This window comes from Spea bombifrons, chromosome 10 (assembly GCF_027358695.1).
Source record: "Spea bombifrons isolate aSpeBom1 chromosome 10, aSpeBom1.2.pri, whole genome shotgun sequence".
Taxonomy (NCBI): domain Eukaryota; kingdom Metazoa; phylum Chordata; class Amphibia; order Anura; family Pelobatidae; genus Spea; species Spea bombifrons.
Genome location: NC_071096.1, coordinates 13,221,594 through 13,240,652, shown reverse-complemented (window position 1 = coordinate 13,240,652; position 19,059 = coordinate 13,221,594). Strand labels below are relative to the sequence as shown.

At 38.4% G+C, this 19,059-nt stretch overlaps 1 protein-coding gene across 1 annotated transcript in view; it reads right to left on the bottom strand.

The window, feature by feature from the left end:
• Positions 1 to 18,840, bottom strand: part of LOC128467641 (mucin-5B-like) — a 36,615-nt gene extending 17,775 nt beyond the window's left edge. The window contains exons 1-8 of the mRNA XM_053449318.1: positions 18,684 to 18,840; positions 7,242 to 7,512; positions 6,895 to 7,009; positions 5,365 to 5,452; positions 5,119 to 5,225; positions 4,727 to 4,949; positions 1,656 to 1,773; positions 1,404 to 1,542 (exon numbers count right to left, since the gene is read on the bottom strand). Coding sequence (XP_053305293.1) covers positions 1,404 to 1,542; positions 1,656 to 1,773; positions 4,727 to 4,949; positions 5,119 to 5,225; positions 5,365 to 5,452; positions 6,895 to 7,009; positions 7,242 to 7,512; positions 18,684 to 18,840 — 1,218 coding nt within the window. The remainder of the gene's footprint in view (positions 1 to 1,403; positions 1,543 to 1,655; positions 1,774 to 4,726; positions 4,950 to 5,118; positions 5,226 to 5,364; positions 5,453 to 6,894; positions 7,010 to 7,241; positions 7,513 to 18,683) is intronic.
• Between the last annotated feature and the right edge of the window lie 219 nt (positions 18,841 to 19,059).

The following is a 19,059-nucleotide window of genomic DNA, read 5'->3' as shown; positions in this document are numbered from 1 at the left end:
ATTTTAGTATGCATTGTATTCTTAAGCTATGTACTTTTATGTGTTTTGTATATTCTTGGTTGTAAATGATTGGAAATTGAAGCGGGTCATAGGACCATTGCGCAACTGAGGTAATTCAAATTATTTTTAATTTATTGAAATTGAAAGATAGTTTACTTGTTATGATTGTTAAATAAATATAATTTATTAGGACTCAAATGATTCTGGATGTCCTACACCTTCCATTGTATAGTGCCTTGTTTGGCCACATGAACAAGTTGCCCACGCTTAACCTACGTACAAATGAGTCCACACCTCATAGCCTATTGAAGAAAGGTTTTCTGTAACACTGATAGCATTATGGAACACTGTGGCAGAATGGCCTGCCACACAGGGCCCCAAGGTACTCAGAGACCTGCCTGGCTGCTTAACAAAGATAGCACAGGCAGGAACTCCATTGTGTAAACTAATCCCGATAACAGGATTGCTGCCAGGGGGAGATGTTTAAAGTTGCTTATAGTTTTACTATAAAAAGTAGGTACATTATCATTAGCCCCATGTGATATTCAGATTAGAGGGTCATGTGTGTTAATATGTGTGACAGAATGACCTGTCATACAAGGCCCCAAGGTAGTCAGAGATGGCTCCAGCCTGGCTGCCAAACAGGCAGGAACTCCATTGTTTAATTAATCCCATCAATAGGATTGCTGATTGGGGATTAAAGGTTGGGTTGAATACATGTATCTGTTAATTTATGTTAATGAAGTTCTGTGGCTATATGAGTCTATGTTTTACTACAATAAACTGTTCATTCCTGCTGTACTCAGTTCAAGGTAGTTGTGTCTACTTATTGGGTACACATAGCAGGGTTCCAAGGTGCGCATGCTGGCTGGTGCTGGAAGTGATTCCGGGGACAACAGGAGGATACATGTGGGTGATCTCTGGGAGTTACTACAGCTCTCTTGGTGAACCCGTTACAATATGTATACGTTAATCGCAGCATGGTAACTAGGAATTTGAAGGACCAGCTCACACATCACTGAGAGTTTCAGTAAATTGCTTAATTTGGGAAACACTTGTGGTTGCAACATGTTGATGGGCTATATAAGCAGACAGCCAATGGCAGAAATTAAAGTTTGAGTTCAACAACTACAGCCAGTCAATTGAATCAATAAATTACTCTATATTGAAAATCTAAAAAAAACTGTTTTAGTTATTGCTGTATCCTTTTCAATACAACTAGATATCGTGCAACTGTACTGCATACTACTATTACTGAAACATATCTATAGTTACAAGTACAAAGGGTCATCAAGTATGAATGAAGATAGAATAACGGAGGTGATTTATCTTGATATTGCCACAGTTTCAGTTTTGGTTTACCATTCTCTGAGAAGTAGCTTCTAAGAATGTTTTAGTCTTACTTTTGCTAAAACATATAAACATTGCCCATGGAAGGTATAATGAGCCTTATCAAAAGTGGTGATATGCGATCCTCCTTCTACAGAACAAGTGCTTGGGCAGGGGACGTCTTCGCATTTCCAGAAGCCTCCAGAGCATAAACTGAAAAAAAATTGGAAATACATAATACAATTTCTGCAGCACGCATTTTGATAACACCATGTGATGTTAGACCTAATTATTTATTTTTTATCTGATTTTAGAAAGCCACTTACCATTTATAGCATGGAGCCTGGTAGGATTCCCCTGGTGCGTATATTTTATCTTTGTAGCTACAAGAGCAGTTATTAATAGGTACACAACCTGCATTTGTAAAATCATCCTTCACATGGCCTATAAAATAGATTATTATTATTATTATATTCACTTTTCAGGAAAGAATATGTTGTCTAAGCACGGCTGTATTTTAAAAAGTGATATTTAACTTTACAGATTGTCAGATAACTGGGCCAACTTTGCAATAGTTGAATGCTTAAAGTGGATATATCAGTAAGATGCATATCTAAGTTGCAAATGTTAGCACAGGTGACCCTATTGTGGGGGGGGGTCTGGGCAGGGAGTATGTGGGTAGACCATGGGTGGGTAGTGGATTTGGCCACACACTGCTCTCCTTCCCAGAGAAAAAAGAAACTGTCCCCAATTCAGTAAAGCTAAGAAGCTCAACCAGCTTCCAAGCCCTTTACTAATTGCCTTCACCTGCATTGCAACCAGGAAGCATAGAAGGTTTTGACGTTTTATGAACACATTTTACTAAGGTAATCTCCATTTTCTATCTACTTGTGTGTGAAATAACTCCTTAAAAATGGAGTAAACCCAACTTGACAGCATCAGCTGTGACATTACCTCTTGGACAGACACAGCCAGCCACACAAGTGCCTTCACAAAAAAAATGCCTTTGTGGGTTGGAACATGTAGGAGTACATGGAGCGCTGCATTCACTGTAGATGAAATTTAAAGGACACTCCTTGTCTGAAGAAGAAAGAAGATGTTATCTTTGCAAATCAGGAGAAGTCTTAAATTTAAGAAGGTCAATATTTATAGTGCTCAGCAAAGTACATAGAACTGGAATTACAAATCAGACATGTATATAAACAGTTACCCTGGCTAAACATGTACATATTACCTGTTTAAATTCATCTAGGCTATAACATATTGTATATATACATATAAACAGTCTTTTGGCAGAGTTGAACCAAAACTGGTGAAAAGTGTGACCTCTCGTTCAGTAAAAATCCTCATTAGGTCCTACTGTTTTTGTAAACACAGAGGAACCTGGCTTTGTCACAAAACAAGTTCTGCTCAAGGTTTTCCTTGGTTTGTCTTTACTCCATGCAACATGTATTCCAACCTTCTCTGGTATTGAGAATACAATTAACACATATCGACAAGTGATAAGACAAATGATGTCATCTATTCACAGTACATGATTTGGATATTTTTTTATACATGTGTCTGATTTATTTATATTTCATTTACTATTAACATCATATAATTATTTGTCTGTATAAGATTAAACAACCCTTTGGTACAATGATCAAGACCCCAGAAGTAAGGAGAGTCCCTGCATGATCAGATCCCTGTTAAGCCCTTTGTAGCACTTCTCTCCTCCGTGTGCAACAGGACATAGAAACATAGAACTTGAGGGTGGATGAGTACTATTTGGCCCATCTAGTCTAAATCTAGACTCAAACCTTAATCGTACCTTGGTCTCATCTTATATTTAGGATAGGCATATGCCTATTCCATGCATATTTACATTCACTAAAGGCCAGTAGAAGACCACCCTCATATGTGATGAGAGTGATGAAAAAAAGGCAAATGGTTTGTGTAAGCCAATCCCCATCACCTAATAACACTGAAGGAATAAATGTTTCCAAGGATGCCCACTTTTAAATTATTTCAATGCCATGATTGTTCTATACAACTACACAACTAGCAGTCTTTTTTCATGCTGGACTTTCATTTGATTATAAGTATAAACTATCTCCTTTCCTCACATTTCACACCCAAAACATCCTCTTAACCAGTTACATTGATACAGTACATAGATAATGATGGCAGAAAAGAATGAATTGGTCAATATAGTCTGCCCTTTTTAAATCATGTCTTGCTTAATTTAGAATGTTATTCAATGGCCCCCATCCTACTAGACACAGGGTAGTTAGAGGGGTAGCATGTCCCAGTTATTAAAGGGTTTTTTGGACCCTGTCCAGTTCTTAATTTTCCTTTTTTTTTTAATTATGGGGGTTTAAGAGAAATCAGTTCTCATGTTTTGACTCAAGCTAATCTGCAGGTAATTTCTGTTTATTTAACATTAGTGAAAAGCTGGGTGCAGGGCCGGCCGAAGACTTAACGCCGCCTGGGGCGAAGTTTAAAACGCCGCCCCCCCCCCCCGCCGACGTCGGGGGGGCGAAGTTTAAAACGCCGTTCCCCCCCCGCCGACGTCGGGGGGGGCATTTTAAACTTCGCCGACGCCATAATCTACGATTCCCCCCCGGTACTTACCTTTAAACAGTGCTGCGGCGAGTCTCCCTGCTCTGCCACGGTGCCGGCTTGTAATGCTGAGCGCCGGAAATTGACGTCACTTCCGGCGCTCTGCATTACAAGCCGGCACCGGGACCGAACAGGGAGACTCGCCGCAGAGGAGAGAGAGAGGCGCCGAGCGGGTAAGCGAAAACCACTCGGTGCCCCTCTCTCTCTCCTCCGCTTCAAAAAACAAACAAAAAAAAAGCGCTTGGGGCGGCAAAGTGCCGCCCCTTCTAAAGTGCCGTCTGGGGCAATTGCCCCAGTCTGCCCCATTATAGGGCCGGCCCTGGCTGGGTGGACATTTTGTCTGATTGCCGTTTTAATCTTTGTGCAACGCCAATGCCTTTAAGCTTTAATAAAAATAAATACATCTCAGATGTGAAAAGGCACTGTAGTTTAGAGCAGGATATATCAGGACTGGTATAACTGTGATACATACCGTATTTATCGGCGTATAACACACACTTCTATAACTAAAATACGAAGCTGAAACCCTACCTGCGTTTTATACGCCGATGAATCCTAGAGCTGCACGATTTGTAGCCACGTCCCCCTCTCTTCCGGTCCTGGGGAATACGCCGGTGCGTGGTATACGCCGATAAATACGGTACATACATATTGTAACATTTACATGTAACATTCATATTAATTTAGAGTGTTCCAACTCATTGATTTAATAAATTTACATCATTCCCGCTCAGAAATGAAAAATGGGTCAAAGCATATTTATGTATAATCGCTGTTTCAGCAACATACTTACGGCACAATTCTGGATTTCTCCAATTAGGGGGTTTTCCCCCAGCAAGAGCACATTGTCGAGAATATTCAGTAATAGTTTTACATAGACAGAAGGAGCTGAACTCTAACGAGGATTTACAGAGACACATGTCCTTCATGTACGCGTCAATATAAGGCTCAGCCCTCACAAGCCTGTTACACCTTGCCCACTTGGAACTCCTCAGCAGCTTAATGCATAAAGCTCTCTAGTTAGTTTAGGGGAAAAAAAGAAACCTTAATCAGAAATAGTATTGTAGCAGCAATAAAACATAAAACTCTTGTAGGTTAAGACACGATCTGACTTATGCTAAGAACTGTTTTTGTGTCAACATATAGGTTGGCTTTGTGGGATTTTTAGAGAACTTGGCTGCTTACATAAATGGTGCAATGTTCCTCTTGCTGTCTCTTTGGGTCCACACATGTTGTTTCTGGTTTTCTTAGCTTATGCAAGTTCCCAAATTCAAAAGGATTCAACTTTTTCTCTATAAAGTAATTAAATGTTATGTGAAATTCATGCTTATGTATTTGCCCGTTGAAAGCTGAGAGCTGCATGCACCATTTTTTTTTTACCTAAAGCACTACTGTTTATGCATTCGTCGGTCGGCGCAATTGACCTCTTACCATTTAAAATAAAGTCATCGCTTTGATCTCCATTGTAGTCAGCACAGAGACCACACGTTTCACCCATGTACTTCTTATTGAGAGTCAGCTGTAACGAAATGCAAACAAATCTATAATGTTATTCATGGGGATGTAAATTATATTTGGATATGGGGAAACAGTAATAGAATCCAAAGAGTTGATTCCAAACTGACCAGGTATAAATTACGGAAAATAAAAGTATAGAAATAAAGTTTGATTAATATATTTTCTTGGTATTGCCAAGATAAGCGTAATAAATAAAAAAAATATCCATGATTCCAGTATTAATTCAGAAAATCTTCTGTCCGTACAACTAGATTGATTATTTAGGGCATTATTTCGATTATTATTTAGATTAGAATCTGAACTATCATGAATATTATATTTAAATCTACATTATATTTATATATATATATATATATATATATATATATATATAGGTATATATATATACTCTAAATACACTTTATGATCAAAAGCATGTGTGGTTGTTGAGCCACAAAGGAGGGTGGCAACTACATATTAATTCCTAAATAGTCTTGGAATGGGATGTCCAACAAGCTCATAGGTGTGATGGTCAGGTATCCACATACCGGCACTTTTGGTCTATATATATATATTACTATTATGTACTTTACATGTGTATTGAGGGATTTTCATTTCTCTTCAATATTTTGGTGGACATGTGAACACAAGAGTAAAACTAGCAAGACTGCAATCACATTCCGTGCACACACATTTTTTTTGTTTCTTTGTTAATGTAAGAAATCCAGACAGATTCTTATACTTTGCGGTGTAGTTCCCATCTGCATCCCTAGCTACATACCAAATGCTGTACCTGGGGTTCTTGGGTAGATCGCTGTCAACTAAATGTGCTACTACGTGGTATATTCAGAGCAGCATGGTATAGGTTGACACCCTGCATTATAATTTCTGAAAGATTTGGATGCCAACTTTTCTATGCCCTTGTAGGAGAATGCACGTGGTTGTCGAATTAACACTGCCTATCGATTATTTCATTTTTTTTTTATATTTTATTATAAACATACAAAAATACATATATAAATATTTACATAACAAATATACATACATACATAAATAAATACATATATCGATTATTTCAGTTACCAACTTACCAGTGGACTTTAAACAGGAGACATTAATATTTTAGTCAACACGTTTTTTGAACTGATTTATTTATTTTATTCATGTCAGCATCAGAGACAAGTTGCACATAGACATAGTATCTTGTTACAGTAGCTCTGCACATCATTACCAGATTTTAAAAAGAGAAGCAAATATATACTACTATACGTCCTAAGCGTATAACACGCATAAACCTGTACCTATTTATGCTGAGAAGAAAATTTACGGAAAATATACCTAGCAACATCTAACGAAAATCATAAACAAATAGAGCCTTTGACATGGTTAATTCATACCTATCTATTCTATCTAAGAAGGTCGATAGGCTAACAAAAATATGCTATTCACTACAAGAATACTCACTTGTACACTGTTATCATCATGCCAAACAAGAACTAAGACCATCTTAGCAGTGATCTTAAGCTCAGTGTTGCTCTTTTCTATCTGAAGTCCGTTCTGGTTGTAAGGGAGTTTTAGCCTATTGGCAAAAAGCAATGTCAGGAAACCACACATACATATAAAAAATTAAATGATATATGGTATCTACATAATGCTGACGTTATCAGATAGGAATCCATTCGCAGTATTTTTTCAGTAAATGAAGGCGTAATTGTGCTTATTATTAGCAATCTCAAAACTGTCAAGGAACGAACACTTCTATATATGAATCTATACATTTGTACAAGTACGATAGGTTTGCTAATACTCACTGAACCCCATGGATTGTAGGTTGGTAATTGATGAGCTCCAATACCAGCCCATTCACTTTCATGGATATCTGAGTGATTGTTGGTAGAGTATTAACCAAAGACTGTTGAATTTGGATGTTGAAATCTTCATACTCCTTTCTACAGTGTGCAGCAAACAGATAGTTACAGAAGCCCGGAAAATGGAAAAGTTCTCCATCGAAAGTCTTAAAGTGGAAGTTTCCCCATGTGCTGCAGACACCCTGATGTTTGACCTTTGAGCCTATTGGTAACCCTTTGGAAAAACAGCAAGATGCATAATGGTTAAACGTCAGCCATCTATACTTGCCATACTAGAGAAAAAATGGAAATTATCCAACATCTAAATCTCTTCTACTGACATTCCAATAAATGTGTAATAAACCCAATAACAAAAATACTATAATTTTTTTTTTCAATCTGACGTAGAGATCGGCAAAAAAATGTTCTGTGGTGCTATGTCAAATGACATGATCTTTACATGTCAGCACATGCAACATCTATTATCATGTCAACTTGTTGATATTCTTTCCAGAACCACTTCAGCCATGGAAGGTTTAGTAAAAAATAAAACTCATGAGTCAAAGCACTCCGTAAATGTTTGGCACTATATAAATAAAAGATAGTAATAATAATAATTATAATAATAATAATTCATGTCAACATAACTTTCAACATAGGTACATGAAGAGGTTTACTATAGTATAATGATTGGAAGATTTCTCTCTGGCACAATAGGGGGTGGTATTTATAAAAAGTGATTGGGTTGTAAAGTTTGAAAAATTGGTTTTTTAGTTACCAATTGAATGGTCCAGTCAGCAGGAAGAACCCAATTCTGGGCTATTGGCTGGTTGGGGAGATCATAATTTCCCACTAACTGGCCCCAAGTAAAGGGAAGCACACCAGCCATTAATGCCGAGCACCGGGATATGATGCATGAATGCATGTATGTATGTTTGTGGTTGAGTATGCATGTCTGTTTGAGCATGTTTGTGTAAGTGTGTGAGCATGGATGTGTAAGTGTATGTGAGCATGGATGTGTATATGTAAATGTATGTGAGCACAGATGTATGTGTGTGAGCACGGATCTTTATGTGTATTTGTGGGCATGGATGTGTAGGAGTACGGGTATGTGAGCATGGATGTGTAGGTGTGAGCATGGATGTGTGAACATGGATGTGTATGTGTCAGAATGGATATGAATGTGTAAGTGTGTATGAGCATGGGTGTGTATGTGTAAGGATGTGTGAGCGTGGATGTGTGTGAGCATGGATGTGTAAGGTTGTGGATATGTGTGAGCATGAAGGTGTATGTGTAAGTGTGTGTGAATATGGGTGTGTATGTGCAAGAGTGTGTGAGCATGGATGTGTGTGTGTGAGCATCAATGTGTATGTGTAAGTGGGTGTGTTAGTGAGTGTGTAATTCTATGCAAATTTGAGAGTTTGTAAAAAATGTGTACCAGTGCAAATGTGAGTTACTCGAAGAGTGACAAGGGAAAGACGGGGTGCCAAATATAATAACGAAGTCCGTCTGTATAAATTATAAAGCTTCAATGGGATGTCTAAAGCAGATAGACTTGGTTGCACATTTCACAGATGTTACTGGAAGTAAAGAAATCAAAATTTTGTTAACTTAGAAATATTTAGCAAATATTTTTTTGCGTATATGTATGTATGTATATATATATATATATATATATTTATATATATATATATATATATATATATATATATATTTGTGTGTGTGTGTGTAGTGTGCTCAGCAGATTCCACTGCTATCAAATCTGCTATTAAATATATATTTCAAAATATTTTGTTGATGAGTTTTTCTTTGTATCTTTATGTATCATGCATAGACATGTAAACAACCACTGCTCACCCCCTAACCACATATCATTCAATTGCAGGTTGAGAAAATGTGAATCCATCGGCGTGAGAGCCCTCCCTAGCATTAAACTCCTGTATGTTGTTTCTCTCTTTTTTTATTGAGAGGAAGAATTCCATCAAATATGTATACAGTTTCTGCAAATACAAACTTGATATCTGCATGTAGACAAAATCTTCATTGTATATCTGCACAGATACTTATATAACGCTGACATTTCTAAAGCAATGATATGAAGGCTATGGAATCCAGTTTACCCCCTTATAACTTTTATAAACATTGTAACATAAATTGAATGCCAGAAAAGTGTAAACATTGTATACATTTTTTGACAAGTATTTGAACTTCCAAAAACAAAAACAAAAAAAATTAACAAAATGATGCAATAAAACTTTTGAAAACCGATTACACAGCTTGTTTTCTCTGCTGAAAATAAAAAAATATAGTGATGTTTCACCCATTCACCATGGTATGTCAAGTAAGACATGGTAAATCGGGTCATCCTCCTACCGCTCCAATTTTGGGTGCATGCAAGGATACTGCCCTATTTAGTAATTAGTTATTAAGTAGGGTTGCCACCAGATCAGCTAGATAACATAATAGGAGGACAGTGCACAATTGATGTGGTGTTGGAACGTCCTCTGGATCTTTCATTTTAGGGCATTAATCTAATCTGTTAACAAAGCCAGAACAATAGCGGATTTTGATTAGTCCAATCTGACACTGTTAGTATGTTTCTATTGGACATTATCTCATCATGTGACACATCATCATGTTATTTTCCTGTAAAAAAAAATCTAAAGAGTCTTACCATATCGTGATAAGCTTCTTGCAACCCTTATTTTTGGACTCCCACTCTTACTTGGGATTTTTTCTGCTTGGTAGCAGTGGCGTGTTGGAGCTGGAAAATGAAACATAGCAAATGTCCTTGTTAGGCCAGTAAAAACAAATATAATAAATATTTAATTTGATCTTGCAAATATTTTTCCACTCTATAGTTTATTGAGCTTTGTTTTAAAAGTCAAGAATGTTAAAAAAATATGATTTGTGATATTTAAACCAAGTACAACAAACAGGACTACAGTACAATTTACCTTCCAAGGTCATACTGTGACCCTTCAAACCTTTGTTATAAATAACTGTATGTTCATTCTTCATGTGCAGAGCAGGCCTTAGGCGTTGTGGCGCCCTGTGCGGACTACTCCTCTGGCGCCTCCCCCTCATTACCCCCCCTCTGTGCCTCTTCAAACTACCCCCCTCAAACTACCCCTCCCCTCTGCCCCTTCAAACTACCCCCCCATGCCCCTTGAAACTACCCCCCATGCCCCTTGAAACTACACCCCCCCTCTGCCCCTTCAAACTACACCCCCCCCTCTTCCCCTTCAAACTACACCCCCCCTCTGCCCCTTCAAACTAAACCCCCTTCTGCCCCTTCAAACTACACCCCCCCTCTGCCCCTTCAAACTACACCCCCCCTCTGTCCCTTCAAACTACACCCCCCCCTCTGTCCCTTCAAACTACACCCCCCCTCTGCCCCTTCAAACTCCAGTCCAGGGCAGGCGCCCCTGCTACCATGGCGCACAGGTCGCACACCCCTAAGGCCGGCCCTGTTCATGTGTTCTCTAGTTCTAGATTCTATTTCTGTCAGCCATATGTGAGATACTTCAGGAACCTCAGTGTGAAAATATGCATGAATTGGTGATATCCAGGGCTAGCTTTTAGCTTTAAAAAAACTCATGGTGGTGCACCAAACCAGTCCAGAACCCTAGGTAGTTGCCTGGTTCACTTATATTGTAGACAATAAGCAGAATGCTTCTGTCATATATTTTAACTTAGAGCATTCTAATAAGCTTTTTGCAAGGCTAGACATGAAATCTCATGTTCTAAAAATCAACAGGTCCACATCCACAAATCCACATAGAACCATGCAAGTACATAAAAAAATAAAACATGGGTTCACCAAATTCTATTGCACAGAATTTGAAGGTAGTGGTTTATTATGAACTGTTTATTTGATTTTTGTGGGAAATTATGAGTGAAAAACATAATTTAAGAGCTTATTGAATTGGGAAAAACAAGAAAAAAAATGTCAACAATTTCTATAAATGATTATATTCTTCTAACCAAGACTGACTAAAGGAAAATTATTAAAATTTAATGAACATTCTCCATATCTTTATGATCAATGTTTAGACACTACACGTACATTACAATTTTAAACCTTCTTTATTTCAATTTGAAGAGCAAAAAATAGCATCATATGGATAATTTCAACATGTTTCCAAATTTGTTAGAATTGCAGTTTAAATAAAATGTACAGGAGCAAGTAGTTATTCAGTAAAAAATAGAGTAGAAATTATTGTGTTCAGTACATTTTTTTCAAGAATGGTTAAAACTACTACAAACTCCTACTACATTTCATCATCATATTTTCTTTTCTTTTTTTAGATAACTTTAAGCTGTGTATTCTGTTTTTTTTCTTTTTATTCTATGCAACTTAATTATAGTCGAAAAAAACAAAATAGCATCTATTCCTCTTTCACCTTCTGTTTATTCCTTCAACTTACCATAGAGACATTTAAAAAACTCAAATAAGGTGTGATGCATTGCATGAATAAAATTAGAAACTTTAAAAGCACTAAATTTGAAAACACCGCTAATATACCTTGGCTAAAGAAAGAAATATCCTCTTTTTTATACTTTCTATCTGCCTCTTTGAGTATTTTTTATAATGACATCATAATAATTATACTAATAGAATTTGTTTGTATTAAGTTTTTTAAGTAAAATAAAAAAGGGACCATATTTGTATGTTTCGATTCAATGCCGCTGTATTTTTTTAAGTAAAACTTGATATATTCTTTGTCGTGATATTATATCTCATTGTTTGTGCTGTATTTTCTGTATTTTGCTTGATATTATTATTAGTATGATTTACAAATTATTCCCATCTCCTTTACATCACAATTACAATCCTATCCATTGAAAGCACACAACAGCAATCTGTATGTCCTATGTGTGTTTATTTAACCATTAATATTCCGTATTGTCAATTTTAATGTTGTTTTATCATTTTTTATTACAATGACATTGAAAATATTGCCTTTAATGAAAATTATATATACATTTTTTGAGCACATAAATGTAAAAATGGTTAAAATCTCTCCCATTAAATTCCACGGGGGAGAGCAAGCTAAGGACTTACAGTATTCCATGTATTTTTGTACATCAAATATTCCTTGTAATGGAGCGACAATGGTAACGTGTCAAACTTTAGCAGGTTCTAATGCAAAAAATGAGAACAATCACAATGGGAAAGCCATCTTACCTTTGTTTACTGAAAGGTTGATTTCCATAAACAAGATGCATAATACAACGTGGATTTTCATTGTGTTCAAAAGTCTGGTGCTAATTACACTCCTGGGATTTCCAAATAGGAACATGGCTCACAATATGTCCAACTTGAGCCTTTTATATAATCAAACTTTGGTGTCAATCCATATGGTGAAAATGTGAGAGGTGGAGTCAATTGTAATTCCACTTACAGAGCAAGAGAACACATGCACTACACTGTGCCTCCTAACTTGTATGAGGAAAAGCACAATAGTCTGGAGGTTTGGGTTTTAAAGGCGATAATACGTAAAAAGAAGTATAAACAAGTCAGGGTGTCCTCCGGACTTCACCAGTGAACCAAAGCTACTTTGTTTAGGCTGAAAGCCAAGCACCTTGGCTGTTTAACCCCTTAAGGACAATGGGCGGTCCCATACCCCATTGAAAACAATGCATTTTCAGCCTGTACATGTACGGGCTTTGTCATTAAGGGGTTAATGAAAAATGTATTTAACATGTTTATACTGATTTTCTGAATCATGAAATCAATTTTAGTTAAAAAGGTACATTGCTGAAGTTGTTGCTTATCCCTAAAATGTGATTTAGAAACAGAAAAGTAATACATTGTTTTAGTATAAATCTATACGATATGCCGATGCATGGACGAAGGGTCAGCAGCCAAAGCATCCATTTTTATTCCACAACCAAAGGTTAAACAAAAGCAATGTTTTAGTTATGCATAGAAGTTTGGTATAGGTCATTTGATCAAAAGGTCTATGCAGATAGGTTTGGATTCTAAAATATAGAGTTTTCTTTATATTATTACTAGGCCATTCAAATTCAAAAGCATAATAGTTAACCCCTTCAGACCCAGGGGTTTTTGGTACCGCAAAGCCCGGAGCAATTTTGCCATGATTGCGCGATGACGGTTCAGCGATTATTCTCCTTTCCTGTGAATAGTGTACCCATGTAAACTAGATATTGTTTTTTTTCAAGGAGAGATAGAGCTTTCTTTTGATACCACAGTTAGATAATTAGCTGAATATTTAGGATGGGAGATTTAATAAAAACTAGCAAAAATTTGAAAAAAAAATATATTTTTTATATATTTTCCCCACTGAATCCTCACGGAAAATCCCCTCCAAGTTTATCAATTCAGGTGTCCTGATTTCAGAAATACCTCATTTATATAGAATTCCCATACTTTCCCAACACTTATAGGGAACATACTATAAGGTGTACATTATTAGAATTTTTACATTAGGTATGATAGGATTGTAACTCTAATTTTAAACAAATAAACCAAAATACCCACAAAGCTATATATTTCTGTAAAGCATCGTAAAGGATATTTGGGCATTCTTCATGCAGCTATTTGACCACCAATTGCTGTCAAAGGTGGCCGCAGAAATTATTTCCTGCACTTTTTTTTCACCAACACTTCTGCGTTGCTTAGATTTTTTTGCACAGGGTATGTGTTACGGCAGATAAACTGGCCAAAATTGTTTAGCTGCATCTCCTGATTATGGAAATACCCCACATCCTTAGTTTTTTTTTTTTAATCTTTCTAGAGGGCCAAATCCATCCCTTATATATAGTACCCTATAGGGTAGTATTTTTTATAGTTATGGCTTAACAGGTTTGGGGGTTGTGAACGGGGCAGGAGAGTTATACCTTAGATGTTGTGTTAGGGCAATGGGGTGTAAGAGTTTTTTCCTTTTTCATTACTATCTTTTTATCTTTTTTATTTAATTTTTTATTTTATTTTTTGTATTTTTTTCATTGCAGTATGGTTAGAGGTCCTCTTAGGAACCTCTTGAACATGTTATTAATGCTAGTGATGTCACAATGACTTCACTTAGCTCACTTTATTGGTTATTTTAGTCCCCACAGACTTATAGAGATCACAGCGTCTGTGATCATAGACATCACCGTGTCTGTGATCAGTGCCTCATCGTAGTGATCGAATATCCCAGGAGGTTCTAGACAGACCCTGCAGGGGATATGCTGTCCTCCAATGACCTTCCGGGTGACGTCAGCAGTGTTACAGGCAATCGGGCAGCAGAAAGCCAGCTTCTGCTGACAGGGGGGAGTCCAGGCTGTCAAACTACAGCCTGATCTCCTGTGTAGCTGCAAGAAGGTCAGGACAGACTGGTACGTCCATTAGTGTTTCTTGAGATGCTTTTATGGACGTACCAGAACGTCTATAGGGGACTGAAGAGGTTAATAGAATGTAATTGTGTGATTATGCTAAACAAACATTGAAGAAAGAAAAGATTATATACTAGACTCGTGTATTCTGATTTGCACAAACTTTTAACAAAATCTGCCAGTTTTGTTGATTTGTAAAAATCTCCAAAAATGAGTAGGGACCCGCTTCTGTGTGCCTGTCTCCTTTACCCGCAGCTCTGCTTCTTCTCTTGCCTTTTCTTGTTCTTCTATCTTCTTTCTTCATCCACTTCTCCTGGGTATCAGCTCAATTAATCAGGCCTGGTCGGAGCCTCCATGCACACCCTCTCCCCCCATTGGTGGAAAGAGGAGATGTTGTCCCCATGGCTTCACCTTTTTGTTGAAGTTTGAGAAAGAGAGTTGCAGAAGCGTTTCTCTTTCTCTGTGGATCCGTCTGCATTGTTGGCCTCTTGGAGTACTTCAGCAAAAGGATGGAGCCACAGCGTACACCACAGGGACAGCCTCTCCCCCATTAGTTCAAGCCAAAGCTTCCCTGATGAGAAAGTGTTGGTAATTTATACTATGGATGTATACAAGCAAGACCTGAGGTTGGTTAGCTTATGTGAGCAATCTAGTTCAGATCCCAAAATAACAATAACACACACTCTTCGAGAACAAATGCAATTTTATTATAAACACAAGAAAAGAGCATTTTCTTAGCTTCAGGCTATTTGAGCAATGCAGGGAAAGCTCGTGTCAGCCTCAGCCAACATCCATGATCAAGAGTATTCTGCATACACAATTACTTGACATGACAATGTAGTCCCACGTTCCAGCAGAGCTTTAAATTAATAAATGTGTCACAGATCTTTTATTATTCTGAACAGGGCAGTGACTGCGCAACTAGATTCTAATTGGACAATAGCCCAAGGTTCACAAGGGCTATAGTTGTGTAAGCACTGTCTGTCTGTTTGCAGCTATCTGTCTGTTTGCAGCAATGAACAATAGCCCAATGTTAGCATATTTGTGGCTATTGTACAGTACAAGGCCAGAGAAGAAGAGAAAAAAATAGTCAAAAAAGATAAGATCAGCACAGAGAAAGAATAGCTGCATGAGCACTAAGGAGCCATAGAAAAATAACTTCCACTTCCACTCCACCATTGGCTCCATATACATATGGCATCATTATTTACCACTCTTAAGTGGCAAGAAGTAATGCATCTGCAGATTTGGTGGAACAACATCTGGTGAAAATACACTAGAATGTATTCAAATTTGTAAGAATTTCAATTTTAACTAAATTTGCTAATTTCCGCAATTTGTACAAATCTCTGAAAATGAGGAAGGACCGCCAATGTCACAAATGAAAACCAACTGGAAATTTGACTTAATCGTTTTTTGGACCATTTGTACAAGTCTAGTATATACATCAGAATCTTAAAACCCACAAAGCATAACAGTAGAGCTTGTATATCATTAAAAAACAGATAAAAGATGCCGGCAATCCAACCCCTAAAACCCTTAAACCAATTAAGAGGATTGGAACTATCCAGCCAGTGGCGGAACTACCGGGGTCGCAGAGGTCGCGACTGCGACCGGGCCCTGGAGTTCTGCCAGTCAGGGGGGCCCAAGGGGTGCCGAGCGGTTGCTGAAAACGACCGCTCGGCAACTCTTGGGCCCCCCTGACTGACAGAAATCCAGGATGCCTCTGCTCCCCGCCGCTGCTGCCGCCGCCACCTGCCTCAGCGCTGCCCAGAGTGCAGTGTTGGGAGCGTGAGGCGTTTGTCTCGAGTGCCGGCGCTTCACGCTGAGCGCCGGCATATGACGTCATATGCCGGCGCTCAGGAGTGAAGCGCCGGCACCCGAGACAAACGCCTCACGCTCCCAACACAGGAGTTGACGGTAAGTGACCTACAAAGGGAGGGGGGTTAGGGAGGGAGTGGGTAGATCGTGAGAAGGGGGGAGTGGGTAGATCGTGAGAAGGGGGGAGTTGGTAGATCGTGAGAAGGGGAGGTAGGGAGAGAGAGAGAGTAGATCGTGAGAAAGGGGGGGTAGGGAGAGGGTAGATTGTGAGAAGGGGGGTAGGGAGAGGGTAGATCGTGAGAAGGAGGTTAGGGAGGGAGAGGGGAGATTGTGAGAAGGGGGGTAGGGAGGGAGAGGGGAGATTGTGAGAAAGGGATAGATGGGTTGGGGGTGGGGCGCCCTTAACAGATTCTCGCACCGGGGCCCTGAGGTTTCTAGTTACGCCCCTGTATCCAGCCACTCTCCAATAGCTTAGTGGTTAGTTTTTGGAAGTAATGGGTTATTCGACCTTCTCTCCTTGGGTCTAGCACCTTCTCTAAAAAAATGGGGTTAGAAGAACATCAAGGGTTGGGGCTATTAAAAGACCCCTCTCATATAAAATGCCTTTTCTAGATGTGACTATTGGATAAATCTATTGAAATAGGTTCAATTATCTCCCTATCTCCCACCATCTCTTTTTAGGGGCTTAACCTACTTGATCTCTATCACCTCTTCTAGACAAAATTAGATATCAAAATTAGAAGGTTGGGAGGTGTTTTGTTATTGTGTTTATTGTGTTTATCGAGTCTAGGTTTTCCAGGTTTAATGTCATTCAATTTATCAATGTGTTCCTGCAAAGCTTCCTTTAAAAATCAACTAGTTCAATCTTTTTTTTCCAAATGTTCAATTTCTTTGGTCACATTTACCACTGTGTCATGTGTTTTTGTTCATCTGAGGTTGTATTTACTTTATTTTAAGACCTGATGTCCTGACATGTAAAACACTAGAATTCAAAGAGGTGTACTTTCTTTTTCACACGACTGTGCATCATATCGATCGATGTAGAATACATGATTAGTAGACTTGTGCAAATGGACCAAAAACAATGATTTTGTTTAGATTTTGGTCTGTTTGTTTTAGGAACCTCATTCACTCTCTCAAGCTCTCTCAGACTTTTACCCATGCTTTCTCACACACACCCTCTCTCTCATGCTCTCTCACACTCTTACCCTCTCTCACGTTCCTTCTTAATGTCTCCCTACATTCTCTGCCATTTTCGGCGGATGAAGAAAGAAGATACGAGGAGAAGTATGCAATTGGTGGATAATATCTTTAATGTATTTAATATATGAAAGATATGCTAATTTGTTTGCTATGTATATTATGGTATATTGTATGTGACCTGACCATGAATATTTTTCATATTTAAATATTTAATATGTACCCCTATTTCAGGCTGCATCTGAACAATATTTTAGTTGGCCAAGTGTCTCTATGTAACGATAGATATGGATACAATTATACATGTATATGTTTTGTTTCTTAATAAGTTCTGACAAAGACTGAGGGAGGTGTATGCCCCTTGATATATAGATTGGAACTTGGAGAACTCCCCTTTTCGAGTGGGTTGATGTTATCACACTGAGGGCGCCAAAAGTGGTAAATAAACTCACTCTAAACTCATGTGGTGCTGCCTCTAACAATTTATTTCTAATTCATGGTGTAAAATGTTCAGTATCATGTCCTGTCCAATGTTCTTTCATTGTATAATACCCTGATGCAGGGTCTACTAGTGGATCCCTTAGTATCCCATTGAGACATGCCATTTTACTCAAGCGTTGGATACTCTCCCCAATGTATACCAGCATGGTTTGTCAATAAGTTCAGTATGGATTTCATTCTCCTCTGCTATGGAATCCCTCATTATTATTATTGTTTATTGTTTTATATAGCGCCTCAAATTCCGTAGGGCTGTACAATGGGTGGACAGGACATAACAAGTAGTATGTAACATAACAATTAGACTTACTCAGACAACAGGTGAGGAGGGCCCTGCTCAAACAAGCTTACAATCTAACTTAGCAGTGAAAAGGGGTTAGCAATGTCACCCGTTTGTCAGATCTGCAGTTGTACCATGGGGTCAGCACAAATGCTCCCCAGTCCAATTGCTCCACGACTTGTTAGCATTACCCCAGGACGTTGTCGGAACATGTCACCTATTTCTGTAAGTTCTCCAGCTGTGTAATCGCGTGTCTTCCGTACATTGATGTTCTGCTTCTGTTGCAGGGACATGGAGCATGCCACCTGATATCCCGGCTCTACCTGCGCTAGTAGTTATGTCTCTTCTTTGTCTGCGTGGGACTATAGGGTAGGCTTCTGTCTCCTCTAACTCATGTTCAATCTCTGCATCAAACTCCATAACATTGCACAATTTTCTCCTACTCTTCTGTCTCTACCAAGATAAGACTCTAGTGTACTATCTGCTGCTTACAGATCAGTTCCTGATATGCTAGGAATTCAAGCTAAAAGCCATCCACAGCATCTCCCGCAGCACTTGGGACACCTGCTACAATATCCACCCCACATTTGCGGCAGCCTTAGGCTCTGCTGGAGAGTACTTGAACAAATCCAAATGGAC